Here is a 21,083-nt window from a genome sequence, read left to right as displayed (position 1 = left end):
CACAAGCATTAATGAGCTCGCTCCCAGTCTGTTCCACAAACCAGCACCTATAGAGCTCAGCAGTCAGTCCACACCAGAAAAATTAGGATCGCTAGAAATGTTTGCCTCAGTTTTTTTTTCTTGCCTTTTCTTCTTTCCCTCCAACCCCTCTCCCCTTGGTCTATGATTAATCTCACTGCCCTGACGAAAAACACTGTCATTATCAATTCCCTCGATCCAGCGGCTGGAATTCTTTGATTCTTGTCTTCAAAGACCTGCTTCTATTTGGTCATTATTTCTGCCAGAGAACTTTCTCCCACTCGGCACAAACAGATGATGCCTGGAATGAAAGGCTGGCAGATATAAAGCACTGCCTTTCGAACTGACACCGCTGCCGAATAATTGATGTTTCTCAAAAGAGTTGAGATTGCATCTGTATACATTCATAATGCACATGTCATTGTCAAATGCACAAACACAGAGGTTGGTGGCATTATGCAGAAGATGATTTTCATTGTTCTCTTGTTGTTTCAAATGCCGCTTTGGAAGGATTTTTCTGATTTTTGTTTGCTATTTGAGCTTGTTCACATAGAAGCATGACAGTCTTGGTGTCATTTGTCAACATTGATCTGTCATATTGTTTTTTAAAGCTTTCACACAATTTGTATGTACTGGATATTGCAATGTTAAATACACGTGTGATATTTAAAGGAATAGTTCACCTAAAATTTTAAATGTACTCACCCTCCGACCATCTAAGATGCCGAGGAGTTTGTTTCTTCATCTGAAGATATTTATAATTTAGCATTACATCGCTTGCTCACCAGTGGGTCCTCTGCAGTGAATGGGTGCCGATAAAAACTAATAAAAACATCACTGTAATCCACATGACTCCAGTCCATCAATTAATGTCATGTGAGGTTAAAAGCTGTGTTTGTAAGAAGTAAATCCATTATAACTATGTTTTTAACTTCAAACCATAGCTTCCAGCTAAAATACGATTCGTCTATCCATAATATTGCTTTTTTTTCCCAGTTAAAAAGTCATCTTATTAAAATATGCAAAGTTTACAAGTGAAAACTGTCCAAAACAGTCATAAACATGTCTGTGGGTTTTGATGTGAGAGGACAACAGGCAATGGACTTCTTCACTGGAGAAAGCATTAATATGGATTATGGAGTCGTATTTCAGCCACAAGTGATGGTTTAAAGTTAAAACACCTTAATGATGGATTTATTTCTTACAAACACGCAGCTTTTCACTTCACAAGATGTTAGTTGATGGACTGGAGTGGTGTGGATTATTGTGATGTTTTGATCATCTGTTTGGACTCTAATTCTGACGGCACCCATTCACTGCAGAGGATCCATTGGTGAGCAAATGATGTAACGCTAAATTTCCCCAAATCTGCTCCAGATAAACAAACTCATCTTCGTCTTGGGTGGCATGAGGATGAGTACATTTTCAGCAAATTAAAATTTTTGGATGAACTATTTCTTTAATTGTGAAGAAAAAAATATTAGCGATGTTTATTAAAGCAAGCAATCACTATTATACTGCGCACACTTGCCTCATTCAAACCGGAAGCCACTTGCAGCAATAAAGTGGCCTGAAATCATTCATTTTCAGTGAGAACTGACAACTTGTGGCAACGTGAGCGACAGTGACCTTTGGCAACAGGATGTGGCTGAGCCCAGCAACTCCACACAGTTAAGAATAACAGTTTGCACGTGCAGAACGACTTGATGTGTCTACCACTGAGTGAAGACAGTTGAGTGATCTGTCTCCTGTGAGTTAATGTAGTCCAGTGTTGGCAAGATGGAGAAGTTATTCCATTATTTCTTTTACAAGTCTCTGTCCATGTACAGGAACAATACACTGTAAAAAATGACCGTGAATTTAACGGTAAAAGACTGTAAAAATGCTACAGTAAAAACCTGTTAAATGGTTAACGGTAAATTCCCCTACTATATCCGGTGAAAAACTGTATTGGACATTACATATATTGGACATTAATTTTACGGTAGTATATCGTTTTTTGAAGTGAAAAAGACTATAATTTACAGTGAATAACCGTAAATTGACATTCCCAGAATTCCCTGCGTTACATTTCATATTTGATGTTTTTTTGTTGAAATAACTATGTTTCTTCTTAGTTTTTTCTTATCAGTTTTGTATATTAGGGTTGTGTGTTACACCTACTGTTGTTAAATGAATGTTTATTGCATTATTTCAGTTTCATGTGTGTTACCATGATGGTGTGTAGTGTTTGTGTGAATGACACTGTGCACCTTCTATATATGTTATTTTCTAAAAGCTGCTTGTGATGGGCTTTGGTTCATCATGTGACTATTACAAATGTACAAAACAGATTTCAGTACTTCAATAGGTTGGTATATTAACATTATATCAGTTAATGAAATTACGGTATTTAACTGTAAATTTAGGTTAAAACCATAAAACCTAAAACGTCGATACCGTGTTTTTTACGGTAAAATTCCGGCAACCACAGCAAATTTTACGGAATATTTTTTACAGTGTATGAAAGGAATCATCTGTGTTCAATACAAGTTAAGCTTTATCGACAGCACTTTTGAGCTAATTGAGAAATATAATTTAGATTTTTTTTTCTTAAAACCGTCAAAATCAAGGTTATTTACAATGAAAGTGAATGAGGAAATTTTTTAGAGGATTTATTTGAGCTGTAAAAGTCAATATGGCTCAATGGACAAACACGCTTCTACCTACATTTTTGCAACACCTATATATACAATTCACTGCAGTTTCCACCTGAAACAAACACTAGTGACAATAAAACAACTTTTATTCTTTTTACATAAATTATGATTACAGAGGCAGATTATGCATGATTTGTAAACTGATACATTTTGATGTTTGCATCACATACAATCAAACCAAAATGTATTCAGACACCTTCAACATTTCACACATTATCACATTGTATTCGCTATAGTTTAGAAAATGGTAATAAAATATGACAAGAACTCAGAGTTAAACTGTGTCAGAACAAATTCATCTTGATAATGTCAGATAACACTTAAGCAAAACATGGTCAGGTCAAAGTGTGAATCATTTTTGGTCCCATATTTTTATCAATTTTACTGGTAGTCCACTTTTTGGGTAAAATGTGTCAGTTTACTTTTTTGTTGTTGTTGTTGCTATCATCACTTACATAAATGAACTATAGTGTCCTACACCCATACAAAATATCAAAAAAATATATCTGGTGTCTGAAACATTTTTGGTTTGACTAACCAGGTCCATATGTCTGGCTTTTCTGATGTAGTATATTTGCTCTGTAGCTCCGCGTAGCTCACCTGGTACAACATTGCACTTGTGAATTATATTGTCATTATGTTGTCATTACAATAACATTGGAAATAGCTTTACACAGAAAAGGTTAGTAAGTTATATTTTTCCCCTTTCAAATCATTTATGGTGGTTCTAAGTTGTTTTGTTTTTATGTTTTACAGTCTGACCCCATGTATTTCCATTGTAAGTACCTCACTGTAACCCAGACTTTTTCTTTTGAAATTCATTTTTGTGGTAATCAACATTTTGCTACGAGTGCTGTCAGTTGAGCTTAACTAGTATTGTGTTAGTTATTGTTCAGCACTTTGGCCAGCTTAATTTGCTGTTTTAAATGTGCTTTATAAATGGAATAACCTTGAACTTGAGTCCTAAGTATGATAAAGCATGGCATAAGTATGTATCATATGTTGCATATATGACAAATACTTGTGTATCTGTAGACACATGCACATTTTTAGTGGAATAGCATCAGCCTGCTATCCACACCATAGTAACCACATAGCAGTCTTAGCAACAGCACCCTAATATCATGATGGCGGTTTTTGCAGGTGCCCACCACTGAAATTTGCTTCAGAAAATGTGAAAATCATAGTTGTAATGACACATTTTCACAATATTTACACTAATGCTCTAATTATTGCATGTGTCGTTGATATGGCATCACTGGTTCTATAAACTTTGAGTCAGATTTTAGATTGATCATAAAAGAATGATGACTTTACAGTAATGTTAATTTGCCTTTCATGCAGTTTTATTTATTCACATCAGAGCTTTTCTTCTTTGACACTTTTGCAATTAGCAAAAAACACACTCTCTCCTTTTATTCCAGATCAATTGAAGCTTTGAAAGCACAAAAGCAGTATTGAGAAACCTATCAGTGCCAAAGAGATTTTACTGCTGAAATTAGCCACAGGCATTTTGGTTTTGTGCACTGCATTATAGCACACCCCTTCCCCCTTTTGTCACTTATTTTTCTTTCCTTTTTTTTTTCTCCCAGTGTTCAAACGTTTTGGATGGCTGCTGTCTAAGAGCAGGAGAAAGAAACAGGAGATATGCAGAATCTACAGGGAATATAAATGAAAATTACTCAAGAATGTGTTCAATCAAACTCCTTTAGTTTCGAAGAGAACAATAGCGCCATGCAAACCATGAAAGATTCATGAATATATAAAACAAAAGTATGGATTAGCCAGGAAATTACATTTTGAAATTACATAATCTAAAAACGAATGTCATTTTTTTATTTCGATAGTCCAGACAGTGCACTAATTATAAGTAAATTTGCAACTAAATGTCAGCTAGCAGTCATTAGATGCATGCTATATGTTTGGCCAACGACCAATGGCAGACATGTTTTCAAACAGGTTTCTTTTTGTGCAGACTATTAAATATAGGAAAGAAAGTGAGTGAAAAAGTGACGTGACATGTGGCCAAGTATGGTGACCCATACTCGGAATTAGTGCTCTGCATTTATCCCATCCAAAGTGCACACAGCAGTGAACACACACGCAGAACAGTGGGCAGCCATTTTTGCTGCGGCGCCCGGGGAGCAGTTGGGGGTTCGGTGCCTTGCTCAAGGGCACCTCAGTCGTGGTATTGAAGGTGGAGCACTGTACATTCACTCCCCCCACCCACAATCCCTGCCGGTACGAGACTCGAACCCGTAACCTTTGGGTTACGAGTCCGATTCTCTAACCATTAGGCCACAACTTTCCCACGACTTCCCCAGCGGAAAAACAGTGGTCACATTTTAGTTTGGGGACCAGTTCTCACTATTAACTAACTATTAACTATGAATTGTGCCTCATAATTTGCTGCTTAATACTAGTCAGTAAAGTAGCTGTTTAGGTATGAAGTAGGATTAAGAAATCTAAAATTTGGTCATGCAGAATATGTGCTTTATAAGTAGTAATAAACAGCCAATATGCTATGCATGATAATAGTTAATAGTGAAAATTGATCCATAAAATAAAGTGTTACCAAAATAGCTATTCATGCATTGTTTTAGCAAACAAAAAAGTGTGAAAATTAATGTCATCCATCAGGTACTCATTAAATATCCCAAGTATATCAAATTTTGGAAGCAATGATGCACTTGCACACATACATGCAAAACTTTTCCGAATCTTTTACATTTGTTAGAAAACATGACCTTTGACCATTAAAATTTGAACAACTGGTGCATGAGTCAGATCCATCAACTCAACTTGGCACTCCAAGGTATAGACCGATATCAAGGTGATTCACCTGACTCTGCTGACTGAATCTGGATTTTTGATTAAATCTACTATCATCTCATGTGTGAGAGAGAAAGGAAAAAGAGAAACGGTTTCAGACCTGTTTCAGACCTAATTAACATCTGTCACTCAGCATGCAGGAGTGCTGTCGAGCTATTGATATGGCAGTGCCCTGCTGCCAGTGTACCTGCCAATTATCAATGAACTCATAAGAGATCTGTGTTAAAGTGCCCGGGTTGTTGTTACAGGGGAAGTCATCAAATAAATGTGTTCGACTGACTTCAGACGTGTTGTGTCTTTTGTTCGAGCCCTAAAACTGCAGTTAGGAAAGGAATAGTTCTCCCGAAAAAATTATAATTCTGTAATTTATTCACCTTCACAGGTTCCAGACCCGTACTTGCTTTGTTCTTTTGAATGCACAGGATGTTTTGAGGAAAGTTCATGCTGCTCTTTTCCTCATAATGAAGGCTTCCATTGCAGGGGCTGTCAAAAGCTCCATAAAAGTCATAAAGTAGCTTTATATGAGAAACAGACACAAATTTTAGTCAATCTGTGCTGAAAATGCCTTTGCTGTAGCTCTCAATTTTGTCATGTGTATGTAGATGTTTGAACTTTGCACTTGAATTAAATGTGAAAGCTGTATAAAGTAATAAATTGACAACCACTGATAACTATTTACTGCCAGTGTATGAAAAGTGCTGCTTGGACATTCTGCAAAATGTCTCCTTTCATTTTCCATTGTAAAAAGAAAACAATATAGCATATTAGAGTGAGATAGGCTACTGATGAAAAATTTTATTTTTAAAGTGAATTATTCCTTTAAATAATTACTGGTAAAGATGATTTGACAACTTCTGATATTATCAATGAATCTTTTTGAATTTGGATGTCAGTGAATGAGTTCCAAAACCCAATACATAAAGCCAGTCTGTAGAAAACAATCAGAAATCTATCCCTTTTTGTTTAAAGTAAATAAATACAAAGACAGAATAGTGTTGTTTTTCTAAAAAGTGTTTTTGTACCATGCACCACTGAATTGAACCACCTTTTCACAAGAGTGAGAAAGCCCCGACTGTGGAGCAGCTGTTCTTTGGATGCACCTTCTCAGAATCAACTGTTGCATAATCATGGTTCTCAAAGTACTTCCAAGGGTCTTCTAAAATATTTTATAAATACAATGAAAGTGTGTGCATTTGTTTGTGTTTGTGCATGTATTTTTGACTAGATGAGGTTTGATCTTTTGTTTGACATATTTTTGTCAAATCTGATCTGTACTGTATCTAAAAAAAATAAATGCAGGCCATCTTTATGTGAATTCAAAACCTGAAAACACATGATAAACTGATCATTTCTGTTGTGTGACACCTTTCTGACCTCTATAGCCTTGTAAAAATGAATATGCTTGTGTTTTAACTAAGGGAAGTATTATTACAAAAGGGTACACTCTTAAAAATAAAGGTGCTTCACGATGCCATAGAATAACCTTTTTGTCTAAATGGTTCCATAAAGAACCTTTAACATCTGAAGAATCTTTCTGTTTCACAGGTTCTTTGCTCGAAAGAAGGTTCTTCAGATTATAAAAAGGTAAGAAAGAGATGGTTCTTTAAAGAACCTTTAACTGAATGGTTCTTTGTGCAACCAAAAATGGTTCTTCTATGGCATCGCTGTGAAGAACCTTTTGAATCACCTTTATTTTTAAGAGTGTATAGCATACTTTCAGGAATATGTTTTTGTCAGGTTTAGGCACTTGGACGTATATTAATTGTTCTATATTTTTAAATAAATTGGCAATTTGGAGTTGGAGAGGACCAGCACCAAGAACATGACAAAAGTGTCAAAATCCCCTCAACCAAAAAATTAAATGATTGAAAATGATTGAATAATTATTTCCACTTTTAAAAATGTGGGATTAATATTTAATCAAATGCATTAATACATATATGATGGGGGACATGAAAATAAAAGGAATGACCCAACTGTAGGACGACTACAGTAGAAAGTTTGAATTGGACAGTGGGCAGGAGATAATTACAGTGGTATAATTAGGAGGCGATCCCCTTTAGACCATGTCAGCACAGCTGTAATGACTCTCTTATCCATCTCAATGAGATTAAACAGGGATGAGGTGTCAGTCGTATGGCTTTGGCTGTTATGATGAAGTATTTCTCAAATAATTTATCACACCAGCTGCCAGAGTCTATTTCCACCATTTTAACTGTTGCGATGTGGCCCGACTGGGTGGAATGTTCACATGAGCGGTCTAAAGCCTGCTTCATTCATAAACAAATGAAAGCAGCATCTCTCACTGAACTGTAATCAAACAGATATTATGTGCTTTTTAATCTTGGAAGTGTTTAACACACTAAAGATGAGCTGTGATTCTTGAGAAGGAACAGATTACTCATCCTTTTTCGGGACTAGGACAATGGGTCTAGACCACTCACTATGGGAGGGTTAAATCATCCCCATGAAGAGCATAATGTTGTAGGGACCATGCCACTTAGCTAGCAAATTATTCTCACTGGTAGGCGGCAGCAGCAGCAGCACCTTTTGGCCCGGCTCAAATGATCTCTCCCTTGCCTTCTTATCAAACCACACTTTCTGAGCTTGCTGGGCTTTTTTTTTTTTTTTTTGATGTTCTCTTGGGCCAGTAATGTCATCTCTTCCAAACGCTCTCTCATTTGGATCACGTTCTGGACCACACTGCAAGTACCATCCTTGGGTCCCTCCCACTGTTCCTTTAGCAGGTCTAAAGGACCTCTCACCTGCTGGCCATATAACAGTTAAAATGGAGAGAAACCTGTGGAGGCCTGCGGCACCTCCCTGTAAGCAAACAACAGATATGTTAACCATTGGTCCCAGTCTGACCCTGACTTGGAAACGAACTTGTGCAGCATGCTTTTTAGGGTTTGGTTGAAGCGCTTGACCAAACCATCTGGGGGTGGTAAGCTGTGGTCTTAATAGACCTAATCCCCAACAGTTGGTACACCAGTTTTAACAGCAAGGACATAAAATTAGTACCCTGATCTGTTAAAATTTCACGGGGAACACATACCCTGGAAAACAGCTGCACAAGGCAGTTGGCTACTTGTCTAGCTTTGATGTTTCTAAGGGGAAAGACTTCAGGATACTTGGTGGCGTAATCACAGATCACTAAAATGTACCTGTTCCCATTCTTACTTCTTTCCAGGGGCCCCACTACATCCATTCCCAGGCGACTGAAGGGTGTGTCAATAACTGGCAATGGTAACAAATGTGCGGGTGCCACTCTCCTTCCTGAAGTCATCTGACACTCTGTACAGGTATGAATGATCTCGGTTACATCCGTATATATCTTAGGCCAAGTGAACCGACTTGCAATCCTTGCTAATGTTTTATGCTTGCCTAAGTGTCCAGCCCATGGAACAGAATGTCCCAGAGTCATAATGGTATGGCGCATTGATTCCGGAACTACTACTGCCTCAACTTCCCCTTTCACCTGATAGCGTATATCCTTCTTCAGAATGTACTTTTCCTCCATTAAACAAGAGACAATGTCATTTCTAATCCCATCTACTTCAGACACCTTCTGGAACCAGTCCTGCAAAGTAAAATCTTTTTTCTGCAGTTCCAATATGACCTCAGGGATAATCACGTTAAAAGGCCCTTCGGGTAACGGTAGCTCCTCAAAATTAAGCTTACGCCTTTCCTTTTTAGATATCTGTCTTTTCTCACAGGCAACCTTAACATCAACCTCAGCAATTGGTAACTCACTGAAGTCTGCTCTAACAGTCTGAGACCAGGTTACCGCATAACAGGACTGAACTTGGGATACCAAATCACAGAGAATGGGGAGATCTTGCCCCAGGACTACCTCCTGAGGCAAGTGGGACGAGACAGCTACATGCAACAAGAAAGTTTGCCCCTGCACTGTTAAGTAAACCTCAGCAGTAGGATACTCCCTAATTTCTCCATGCACACAGCAAACTTTACTGAAGTTCTGAGTAATATATTCATCTTCCGGAACCAAGCTGTCATGCACTAGAGTCTGAGTGCTACCTGTATTCAATAAGGCCTTGGCTGACTGACCATTCACAAGTACCTGCGTCAATAACTCTGTGTTGTGTGCTTGCAAAGACTCGTGTGGCGGGTGGGGGCATGGAACATTAAAGAGAGCAGAATGCTTCACCTTCCTGGATGGACAAAAGGGCTTAGTATGTCCTAACTCACCACAATAGTAGCATCTAACTTCCTGCTTGTTAGTTCTACCCCCTTGCTTACCAGCAAAACTCCCTTTGCATTGGGCATGACCACCTTCACCCCCAGACTTACTTGGCCCTCTTTGACTCCAACCTCCAAAGCTGCGCTTGGCATCTCGGCGTGCGGCCAGGTACCTCTCTGCAAGCTTGGCTGCTTCTTCTGCTGTGGCCGGATCATGCTCCTTAATCCACACTGCCATGTCAGGGCTTATCATCCTCATAAATTGTTCCAAGATAATGAGTTCTGACATCTGCAGAATAGTGCAGGCACCTGCCTTCACCCATTTTGAAAAGAGATCTTTCAGTTTCACATAGAGTTCCCAGGGGGTCTCATCTGGTAGAATCTATGAAGAGCGAAACCTTTGCCGGTAGATCTCTGCATTAGTCTCATATTTTATAAGGATGACCTCCTTGACTTTGTCATAGTCCTCTGCATCAGCCCCATCCATGGCCACATAGGCACTACGTGCCTTTCCTGTTAACAGGGGGACGAGTCATATCGCCCAATTGGATTTAGGCCATCTGCATGCGGTGGCCATCCTCTCAAAAGTCGTCAGGAGCTGCTCAATGTCATCATCTCTTGTCAAGGGATGTAATCTCGGCTTAATGCTTCCTGCTGATGTACCTTCTCCTATTGATAGTTTTCACGTGATGTCACAACATTATAGGAACGCCCACCTGGAGGGCAAAACGAAGCTTTGCTCCACTGATCGCCAGTTATTTTGGTAACACTTTACTTGAAGGGGTGTGCATAAGACTGACATTACACCTTCATAATCATGACATGACACATGTCATGAATATGAAGGAGGGTTTTATGCATGTTTATGACAACTGTCATTAAGTGTCATTCGCTCAGTTATGTCATTTTTAATGCAAATATGACATTATTTGACCTAACCCTAACCTAACCCTACCCCTACCCTTACCCCTAACCATAGCCCATAATAAAGACATCTCAAACAATGTCATCTTTGTATTAAAAATTACATAACTGAGCGAATGACACTTAATGACAGTTGTCATAAACATGCATAAAAAACCTTCATATTCATGACATGTGTCATGTCATGATTATGTAGGTGTCATGTCATGATTATGAAGGTGTCATGTCAGTCTTATGCACACCCCTTCAAGTAAAGTGTAACCGTTATTTTTACGCAGTTTGCATCAAGTAGTAATGTAGTAAAATGCAGATATTAAAGGGGTCATATGATGTTGCTAAAAAGAACATTATTTTGTGTATTTGGTGTAATGAAATGTGTTTATGCGGTTTAAGGAAAAAAAAACCCATTATTTTCCACACACTGTACATTATTGTTTCTCCTCTATGCCCCACCTTTCTGAAACGCGTCGATATTTACAAAGCTCATCGGTCTGAAAATCGAGGTGATCTATGATTGGCCAGCTATCCAGTGCATTGTGATTGGCTGAATACCTCAAGCGTGTGACGAAAATGTTACGCCCCTTGCCATATTGTGATGCCTTGTGCCAGCCGGAGCAACGAGACAAAAACATTAAAACCCATTATAAACGAGGCATTTGTTGCATCCAGTGGGGACATAATTACAGCTTATAATGACTTATACTGTCTTTTTACACGTTGCATTGAATCGCGCCGCATAAACATAAAGCCATGTCTGCATTTGTGATCGGAGAAATGACAAACTACAAATGCTACTCTATACTACTCAAAACTCGCGTTTGAATCATCAGTGGCAAATTCTTTAAATATAAAAAATGTACTTACAGTCTGTGAGTCAGAACAGCTGGCATTGTAGTCTACTCTTCCAGGATCAGGAAACAGTCCTCCATAAAATGCGCTGGACACATCAGAATATTTGAGTTGAACTGTCCTGGAACAGTGTTGTAAATACAACTTAACCACTAATTTCTAGTTGTGTCCTCTTTTGGAAGGCCAAGCAAAGTAGTTTCTTTCAAGCAGAGTACTTTTCAATTACTACTGCCCTCACTGCACACCAGTCAAACACTAACTGACTGCTTCATTACGTGAGAATGTATACACACGGGTTCAACCATTTCTCAGAAGTCGTAATGTCACATGAAAACAATATGAAGTAATAACACATACAAAGGATTAAAAAACTTTTACTCAGTTCAAGATGGCTGCCACTATGTATGCTGATCTAGGTAATAGTCAACAGTTTACAAGAAAAACTTAAATGTCTACTGGTTTTAGTGTTCATGTGGCCAGTCTGAACACAACGGTCAAGTTGCAGGTGTGTAAATGCGTGTGTGTGTATCATCCATCTCTCCACCTCGCTGACACATCAAGGTAAATAAAGAGCTTTAAAACCCAAGTATGTGTTTATGTCTTAATGCAAAAAGGGCTAGGCAGAGGGCAGCTCTGTGACAATTAGCGAACTGTTTGTTCAAGAAACAGTACAGTGGTTTGCAGTGTTTCCTCATCCCTTGTGCATGAGTGGCGATAAAACTCATTATTAGGCTGATTCACAATCAGGAGTTTCAACAATTAAGTTAAAGGATTCTAATCTTCTTTAACAAGTGTTAGTCACATTACATTCAGTAATTTTGGCTGTTCATTTACATGACAACATTGTTTCAGGGGTTTGAAAATACAAACTTTTTAAAACAGTTTTCGAAGTGTACGTTTTTGAAAACAATATCGCCTCTGTGTGAACTACAAAAGCATGAATTTGTGAAAAGGGTGATGTCATGCGCATGCATATTACATGTTAAATCTAGGTATGTGTGCAGGCACACAGTGTTTCTTTACTAACGCATCTTGACGTCGCCACCTACTGGCCTGGCATGCATAAAACTGTTTTTAGTCGCGGATCCCTGTGAACGGGATCATTTTGACACTTTTCAGAAATGAAATGAAAAATGTTTCCTTTTTTTAGTACATCATTGTGTAAACATACGCTTAGTGTAATGTACAGTACTTTTAAAGAAGTAAACCGTAACTTGAGGCACATAGACTGTGTGTTCTGGTATTTTAAATTTATTTAAGAAAAAAAATTACTGCTTTTATTCAGCAAGGATGCATTAAATTGTTTTAAATAAAAATTTTAAGTAAAAGTAAATTGACAATTCGTGTTTTTGCAAAAGATTTCTATTTCAAATAAATGCTGCTGTTTCCCCCATTCATCAAAGAATACTAGAAAAAAATGTTTCACGGTTTTCACAAAATAAATAAATAAATAATAATATGTTTCTTATGCAGCAAATACGTATTAAAATTATTTCTGAAGGATCACGTGACACTGAAGACTAATGTAAATTGTAAAAATATTTGACAATATTTCTGTTTTAACTCTATTAATCAAATTGGCGAGCATAAGAGACTTCTTTCAAAAACGTAATAGAAATAAAAAGATCCTGAACTTTTGGAAGATTTGAAGACTGTGTCAATTAAATCTAATTCTATCTCATGGTGTATGGAAAACAAATAATACAACATAAATAATACAATTTTTTATGCTGGCTTATTTATTCAGTAAATGGTCTCAGTCCTTTACTGCACTGGTGATACAACAAAATTGCTTCTACATAAGCCTGTTAACGCTCAAAATCAAGGGCAGGGTACAGTGACTTAACCTCTGACTTTTCAGAACCTGGAAACAAACCACTGTGAATACAAAATATAGATATAGAAATACAGATATATGGTACAGACAAATGTTTGTTTCTCAGCACTGACTGTCCCCTCCGAACACCTTGTTGGAGTTTTAATATAGTACACTAATCCTGGCACATTGTTGTCTCTTTTGCAGCAATACTATGGTGTGTTCATTCTCGTAACTGCAACTTTGTGGCTTTATATCTCACAGTTGTGACTTTAGTTCTCTCTTTTTTTTCAATATAATTTCTTGTTATTTGGATATTTCATCTCACAATTGTGATGAGGGAGCCTCCAAAGAGAGCCGGTGCCCCGGGACGCCACAGAACCGTAATCCGTTCTTGCTCAAAAGCACCATTTCACCTAAAAAGCTTCAACCTGTTTGCTCTCACACTAGCCTAGATCCTGAAATAGCCTCTCAAACTGCCCTATTGCACTTCTTGTTCTGGTACAATAAGCTTCACAGCTGTTACTCTGAGGATCACTTATATGCAGGTTAATATGCGAATGTTATTGAGTTCAGAAGAGATGACCTCTTAAAGAGATTTTCAATAACTACTTGGAATTTATTGAAGCAATATAATGATTGACAAAAAAATAGATTCTGAATGCAAAATCAGGTTTACTCAGCTTTTTGACACAAAATAAATGTTTTATTTACAATGAGCAAAGGGGAGAGCTAGCCTGACTCATCTTTTCCATTTTTATCGCACTGCTAGTAAAGAGCGGATGGTAAGGGCATAAACTGTATTGTATAAGTGTGAGCTATTGTTAGACGCAGTGACATCTTCTCTGTGCTGCCTGACCATTGTGAAATCCATCAGCAAAGCATTCATTCGTATAACATCCGGAAAGCCATTCTGCCTCAGGAATTTATTTCTCCTCTCCCACTGTGTTATTTCAAGGTAAGATTAATATCAATTCGAAGTCTCTGCCATGAATTTCTAGAGGGCATCCCCAGGCAAAGTATGCAAAAAGTGAAATTTGTTGTAGCAATGTGCTGCATGGAACATCACCACCATATGGCTCTCGCCAAATCATCATAATGTCAACAACAAACATATGTGGGTCTGTCTTGTGGCTTGTTCTCAGGAAAACATGCGCTTTATTACTCGTGCTGAACATTTGTATCGAGGAATAATGCAAAGAGGCATATTTCTGACAGCGTATTCTTCTGTGTAATGTTTCTATTGTGTTATCAGGGATATGAATATATTTGCCAAGCAGCTGTGCTCACATTTCTCTTATACTGCTGCCTTCAGAGGTGCACATGCTTACTTATGCAACTCCAGTTCTCTGGTTACAGCTGCAATAAACTTGATTTGTTGGAAGTTCAACAATCAACAGTCATCAGTATTTGAACATAATGCTGATATGACATTATACTGAAAATTATTCTGAACTATTACAGTCTGGCTGGTTATTTCTTAGAAGCATTGTAAATCAATACAGAGATCTTTATATCATAAAATAAGCTAGATGATTTGTTTTGAAATTTAGTTTGACAATGAAAGTTAATTATAATTTTGTAGCCACCTAGTGATTTTAGAATTCCTTAATAATAAATTAATATGCATTTATTTATATTATAATAATGCTACTTAAATGTATTAAATGCACTTAATAATAATGTTAAATGCATAATTATGATAATAATAATAATAATAATTACATTATTATTATTTTACATTAATCTCAAAATGAGCCTGTTTTCTTTATTTTGAAGACGTTTGTATGCTGTAAACATGGGCGGATCTAGAAGATGATTTTTAGGGTGGCAACACCAAAGCAAACAACATTCAATCATCTATATGTAATCTATAGTATATCATCTATACAACAACTATACTATAATTGAAAACAAATTATGGCTGCAAGCAGCAATCATCGGGGTCCAAGCACCAATGGCCCATGTGCATGATTAGCGATCTAACTGAAACTAATCTTATGATGCCTTTTTTTAGTCCAACTTGAATCTTCACTTAGGGTTTGCTGAAACTGGTTACAGCAAAACACAGGGGTCAAAAAGTGCAAACGACTTTCAAAAGAAATAGCTCCTTCTTTATTTAACGGCAAAACATGTTTACTGTCATAAGGCACGTGATCGTAATATATTTGGTGTAAGTGTGAACTTATTTTCAACGTTTAGACTAATCGCATATCCATTCATTTCAAATGAATGTGAAGATATAATTTGCAGCTCAAAACTTTATCTGAAGCATTTTCTCTAGGATCGTTTATCATTTATTTCTACAATTATGTGTAGCCATAACTTATGCTTGCAGTTTAAGTGTTTGTTTTATTATTCATACCACAATAGTAAATGAGTGTCTTTATAGAAATGTTATAATATTTAAATATATTATATTGCAAAAGACAAATAAAATTGTCTCTTCATTTTAAATGGATAGCAATATATTTAATCATGTTTGGCAACTTGAAAATATGTTTTATTGGGTCTATAAAAATTAAATAAAGATACAAATCTATAAGAATTTTACAGATTTCAGTGTACACTGATTATATAAAACCATTCTGTCAGATATACAAATGAAGTAAATCTATGACATTAATTTTTCAATCAAAGGGATGGAAACTGATAGAAAAAGATGAGGCTTAAAACATTCCTTATCCTGTGGCTCCCTATGGTGGACAACATTAATATATATTTAAATTGAAAATGGTTGATAAGTTTAGAATTTGCAGATACGGTCATACATTCATTAGAGATCCAATTCACCTTTAGTGCTTGGATCACTAATAACAAAATATCAATATCCAGGGAAACAAGACAGTGTCTATTAACCACTCAACACATGCTAAATGTCTAAACTCATTAGAGTAGGTCTACCATATTTATTTATGTAGGCTAATTGGATGATATATATGAATCACAAGTTTTAGTGCATCACATTTAAGAGCAAGGAAAACGTTTGAATTTGCTATAAAGAACAGTCAAAATATCAAAGCACTGGGAATGTTTGTATGTGTTGATTACGGGAGGTCACGCAGAACACTCAAACAACCACCCAGCAACACTTGAGTAGCAACCCTGAACACCCAACTATCTGTTTGTCTGTCTGTCCTAACTATTTTGTGCAAACTATTTTAAATTTGAGGAAAAAGACCTTGTCAAGCCAACATAAAGATTTTCTTTTCAAAAATGTCATAGTTTATTATAGTAATATTAGCTGTTATTTGTTTGTTTGTTTGTGGGCGAAATGTTGATTTAAATATTTTAAATATTACTACATTAATTGCATAAAATGTTGACCAACAATGTTAACAATGTTTTATACATTGTATTAAATATTATTATTAGTAGTAGTAGTATTACACTTAAACTATAATTTAACAATACAGCAGATTATTATTGTTGGTGTTATAGTCTTTTAAAACAGTCTTAAAAAACAAAGAATACATCTGGCTCAGAACAAGCTATATATTTTAAAACTACTGGACAACACAATACATAAAATACAGTTAATTCTGTTTTGACAGGCTAAATAAATAGATGCTAAAATAATTGAGTTGAATGAATGAGTTTTAAATGGCATTTCTCGACTCTGTGTTCACAGGTGATGTATGCTGGACACAGGTGGAGCTGCTCTGGTTCAAAGTGCTGCGCCGGTCTTTTCAAGAATGAGTGACCGCCTCCAGCGAGCCCTGACTCCGCCTTCAGGAGGGCTGCGTGCCGCTGAGCGGAGAGAGGCAGCGGCAGTGCGAGCTGCGCCGCGCGTCAGTGAGGGAGACAGACAGAGTTCCTCCTGCATATGCGGCCACCGGCACCTCACTGAAACACACCGACCATGGACCTATTCGAGTTTGACTTCTTCAGGGACTGGGAGCTGGAGCAGCAGTGGTACGTCTGCGGGCTTTATGTGTTTATGTGCATTCATTTTATTGAATGAAATGTCTTTGTCATGCGCTCCGATCTGACGTGGTCACATTCCGAAATAGGAGTGAAACCCATTATGACGCATGATAGCGGCTGTGTCTCAACCCCTAGAGAGCAACCTACCTCCACAGCGTTTTTGGGCATCGTAGACGCGTTCCGAACGCGCATTCGCAAAGCGCCTATGATGTCCAGAAATGTTGTCTTGGTAGGCAGCTCGCTAGGTTTCGTAGTGCTGACTTCTGCTGTCTGCGGTGATGTGACTGCTCTTCTGTTTATATAGATGCATTTATAAAAGATGATTTGATACAAACTTTAATGACAGAATCGCTGTTTTAAGAATTGCGTGGAGATGCATAGGTTGAAACAGAAAAGAAACATAGAGCAGCTTGTGCCACTTCTTCCTGCTACTTTAAACTGAATGTACCATATCATAGATAATTATTTGATTCGATTATTATGAATCAAAAGTCCTATATAAGTCAACTAGACACACTTTATTTAAGTCTTCCTATTTGGGCAATTGCAGTAATATAATTGATATGTAATTACATATTAGTCAAATATATTGTGATGCATCCTCTAAACTCATTTGGTTAGTGGTTTAAGTACTGCAGGTTATCACATGTACATGGACATTATCTTATGTATTCTGTAGAATTTGGAGGTGTTTGCATTTTTTTCTTATATAAAACAATCCCGCAGAAACAAAATTCACAGACATATTCAGTATGCATTCTTTTTTTTTAGTGCAAAAGTGTAAGCTTGGTATGCATGAATTTAGTTATAAATCTCAACTAGTAATTGTCAGGGATTTGTTAGTTTTTATCCATTACTTTATCATGCAAACATAAATATGTCGTATTAGTTTAGCCTATTTAATTGTCATTGTTAATGTGGGCAGTCAGCTATTGCGCCCCCCGCTGGTTAGGGCTGTGTGTTATTTATATTTTTATGTAAATACAATATGATTTCAGCATGATTCTCTGCCTTAAATCTTTGCTGGTTTTTAACACTCTCTACATCCCCACCATGTGGCAGAGTGCAGGAACCCATACAAAAGCAATATAGCAGAAAAAAATGAACAATAGCAATGAAACCTCTCCATGGATTTTGTGCATTTATCACTTGACACATATTGACAAATGCACATGAACTTGAATACGTTGGGTTGGTTAGTTTCTATTGTCTTGGATGATGCACGTCTTTTTCCTTTGTTGAGCTGATTCTTAGTTGCTTCACGTGTTCAACACCTTCCTCCGATTTTATCCTCTTTCTTTTGTTTTATACTCACTGTCCTGCACATAACAGAGGATCGTTGAGCTGTTAGAAGCAGAAATGTGATTTGTATAATATGGTTTTAAGTGGCCACATATTCTTTTTTTTAAAGCTGTTAGGTCAGCATATGATTTTGCCACTATTTTTTTTTAATTACTCCTTTCTTTTAGTTATTTAACACATTTTGGTTACATGTCTCCCTTAAAATGTTCTAAACAAGAATATAATCAGCCATCAGACGACACTCAAGTGTTATGATATGTCAGTATTTTATCTAGGGACTTGCTGTATAACATATGAATCCTTTTTTGAATTCCCTTCAGTGATGGCACGTTGGCTTGTTGACGTAAACCGTCTGTTGTCTGAAAAGGAGTTTCATATCACACTCTTTATTTTCCATATAGTCACTACAAACATATATATATAGCAGAACTTAAGGTTAAAGGTTATTTTTCTATGCGCCATGCTGATATTAAAACTTCTCTCTCAGGAACAGCTATGGGCTAGTTGCTTATTACTTCTGCGGTGGTGGCAATTTTGTCTGTTGTTGCCACATTCATAACCTTGAGCTACCCATTAAGTCTGTGAATATTTATGAGGGTATTTAAAAAGCCATTGTTTTTTGTGCTAAGTTTGCTTGGTCTGGGTTCTAAAGGCAGTATTGCTATTTTACCACTATCCGTAAACTGTGAACCAACCAAAAAGGCATTTGAAATGTAGATTCGGCTAAATGCGTAGATGAATGATCGCTCTGTGTTTTGTAGCGATAAATCAATGTTTCAGAAGCAAGCGTACAATAATAATGCACTCATAATTCATTGTCTTTGTGCTTAATACTTGCCATCTTTATCTGATGGCCCAGGGCTGTATTCAACAATCATATTGATTTGAATCTGATCTCCCGTATGTTGGTTTGGGCTTCGACACGAGTTGGATATAATCAAGTCAGATTAGGTGGTGCAAAATTCAGCGAGGTGCAAAATGAGCTCAATGGAGAGCAGTGCCTTATTTGTAGACAAAGGTTAAGCATGGGAGGCACTGAGGCGGTGGGGATTGGGACATGCTTTTCCGTGCTGACACAGCCGTGACATGAATGGCTGCCACAATTATGTTGGCTCTTCACTTTAACAGAGTCAAATGGCTTTGAAGTGTGTTTTTCGATTATTTTGCAAAAGTAATTGCTCATCTCTCTCTCTCTGTGTGGTGCAGGTTTTCGTTTGGTAAATCATTTTGTATTATGAGAGTGTAAATTAAGTATTTGTCATAACCAATGCATTTGGATTAGAGAACCGGAGCTATGGTTAATTAGACTTTATATGCCTATATTTTATAGGTTTGCACCTTTAGTGGTAATAGAAGACCTTGTAATTAGGTGCAGCCATTTATTTGTGACTTTCTTTTCATTTGGCGGGACTTTATGGCCGCCCTGAGAGCAGGACCAGAAGGGATTATTCAATGACTCAGTTGTGCCTTTTTTCCCCCTGTTTCTTGCCCTCTCTCAGCAGGGATTTCTGTCCCAAATAACTCATTTTTATATCCTGGTGTTAAAATGTGCAAAGCCGAATGAGAAGTTAACAGAATTTCAGACTCTGAGCATTTGTTTCGCATATGGAAAACACAGGCATTACTTTTGCATTGTTAGTATCAATATTCAGAAAACCATTAAATGTGTGTTTTATCATTCATTAATTAATTCATTCATTCTAGCTGTTCACACTGAACAAAGCGTGTATCATGTTTTTAGTTGATAAAAGTTAAACTAGATCCTCATTTCCTTTAGGAATGGGTTTTAGGTACACGTAGGTTGTAGGCTTTGATTCTGCATAAATACAATTTCACATCATAACTGCTTTGTCATTGTAACAACCTATGTTCTAGCAGATTTGCATGTGAATGAACATGCACAACAAAGTATTTGCTGTGTAAGCATATACAAGTAAGATGAGACCGATCACAATTTAGTATGTAAAAATATGTAATAAAGAAGACCAGTTAGCAACCATGGGAATATTACACATCATCAGTCTACATTCTCAGTGTAGAATAGATCTAGTTGTGACCACATGACATATACACTATGCCCTTTTACTATACTATTGTATTGTCTATTGTATGAATTTTATGAATATGTGAGTTTTGTCAGTGCATCATCTAAAGTGCACTACTTCTTTTTTTTTTTTTTTTACTTTTTCAGTGTGAACATGCTGCACACAATATTTATACTACACAACGGCATAGAATATAGTACATGATTGGGATGCACCTAGGAGTCAGTGAAAATTGAAGGGACATTTTCAAAAAAATAAAAAAACTACAAAAACAGTTTGAACGGAGTCTGCAAGTAGAAAAATGTAATAAATAGTATTAGGGTTTTATAACAAACTCTAAGCACGGAATGTTGAGATATCAATTCCTGCAAGATAAACACAGAAAAAATATTTCTGACAGTTTTAGTTGACAGAATTACATTGATAAAAAATGATTAAGCATATAAATGTAACATTCATTTGGTAGCCCAC

General features: G+C 36.9%; 1 protein-coding gene across 1 annotated transcript in view; it reads left to right on the top strand.

Moving 5' to 3' along the window:
- The first annotated feature begins 16,975 nt into the window (after positions 1-16,975).
- The window catches only part of LOC107557674 (AF4/FMR2 family member 2-like), a 233,432-nt gene continuing 229,324 nt past the window's right edge, over positions 16,976-21,083 (top strand). The window contains exon 1 of the mRNA XM_016241161.1: positions 16,976-17,253. Within this exon, the coding sequence (XP_016096647.1) occupies positions 17,201-17,253 (53 nt within the window). The 5' untranslated portion in view covers positions 16,976-17,200. The remainder of the gene's footprint in view (positions 17,254-21,083) is intronic.

This window comes from Sinocyclocheilus grahami, unplaced genomic scaffold (genome assembly GCF_001515645.1).
Source record: "Sinocyclocheilus grahami isolate Dianchi unplaced genomic scaffold, SAMN03320097.WGS_v1.1 scaffold614.1, whole genome shotgun sequence".
In the NCBI taxonomy this organism is placed as follows: Eukaryota; Metazoa; Chordata; class Actinopteri; order Cypriniformes; family Cyprinidae; genus Sinocyclocheilus; species Sinocyclocheilus grahami.
This window is presented reverse-complemented; position numbering and strand designations above follow the sequence as displayed.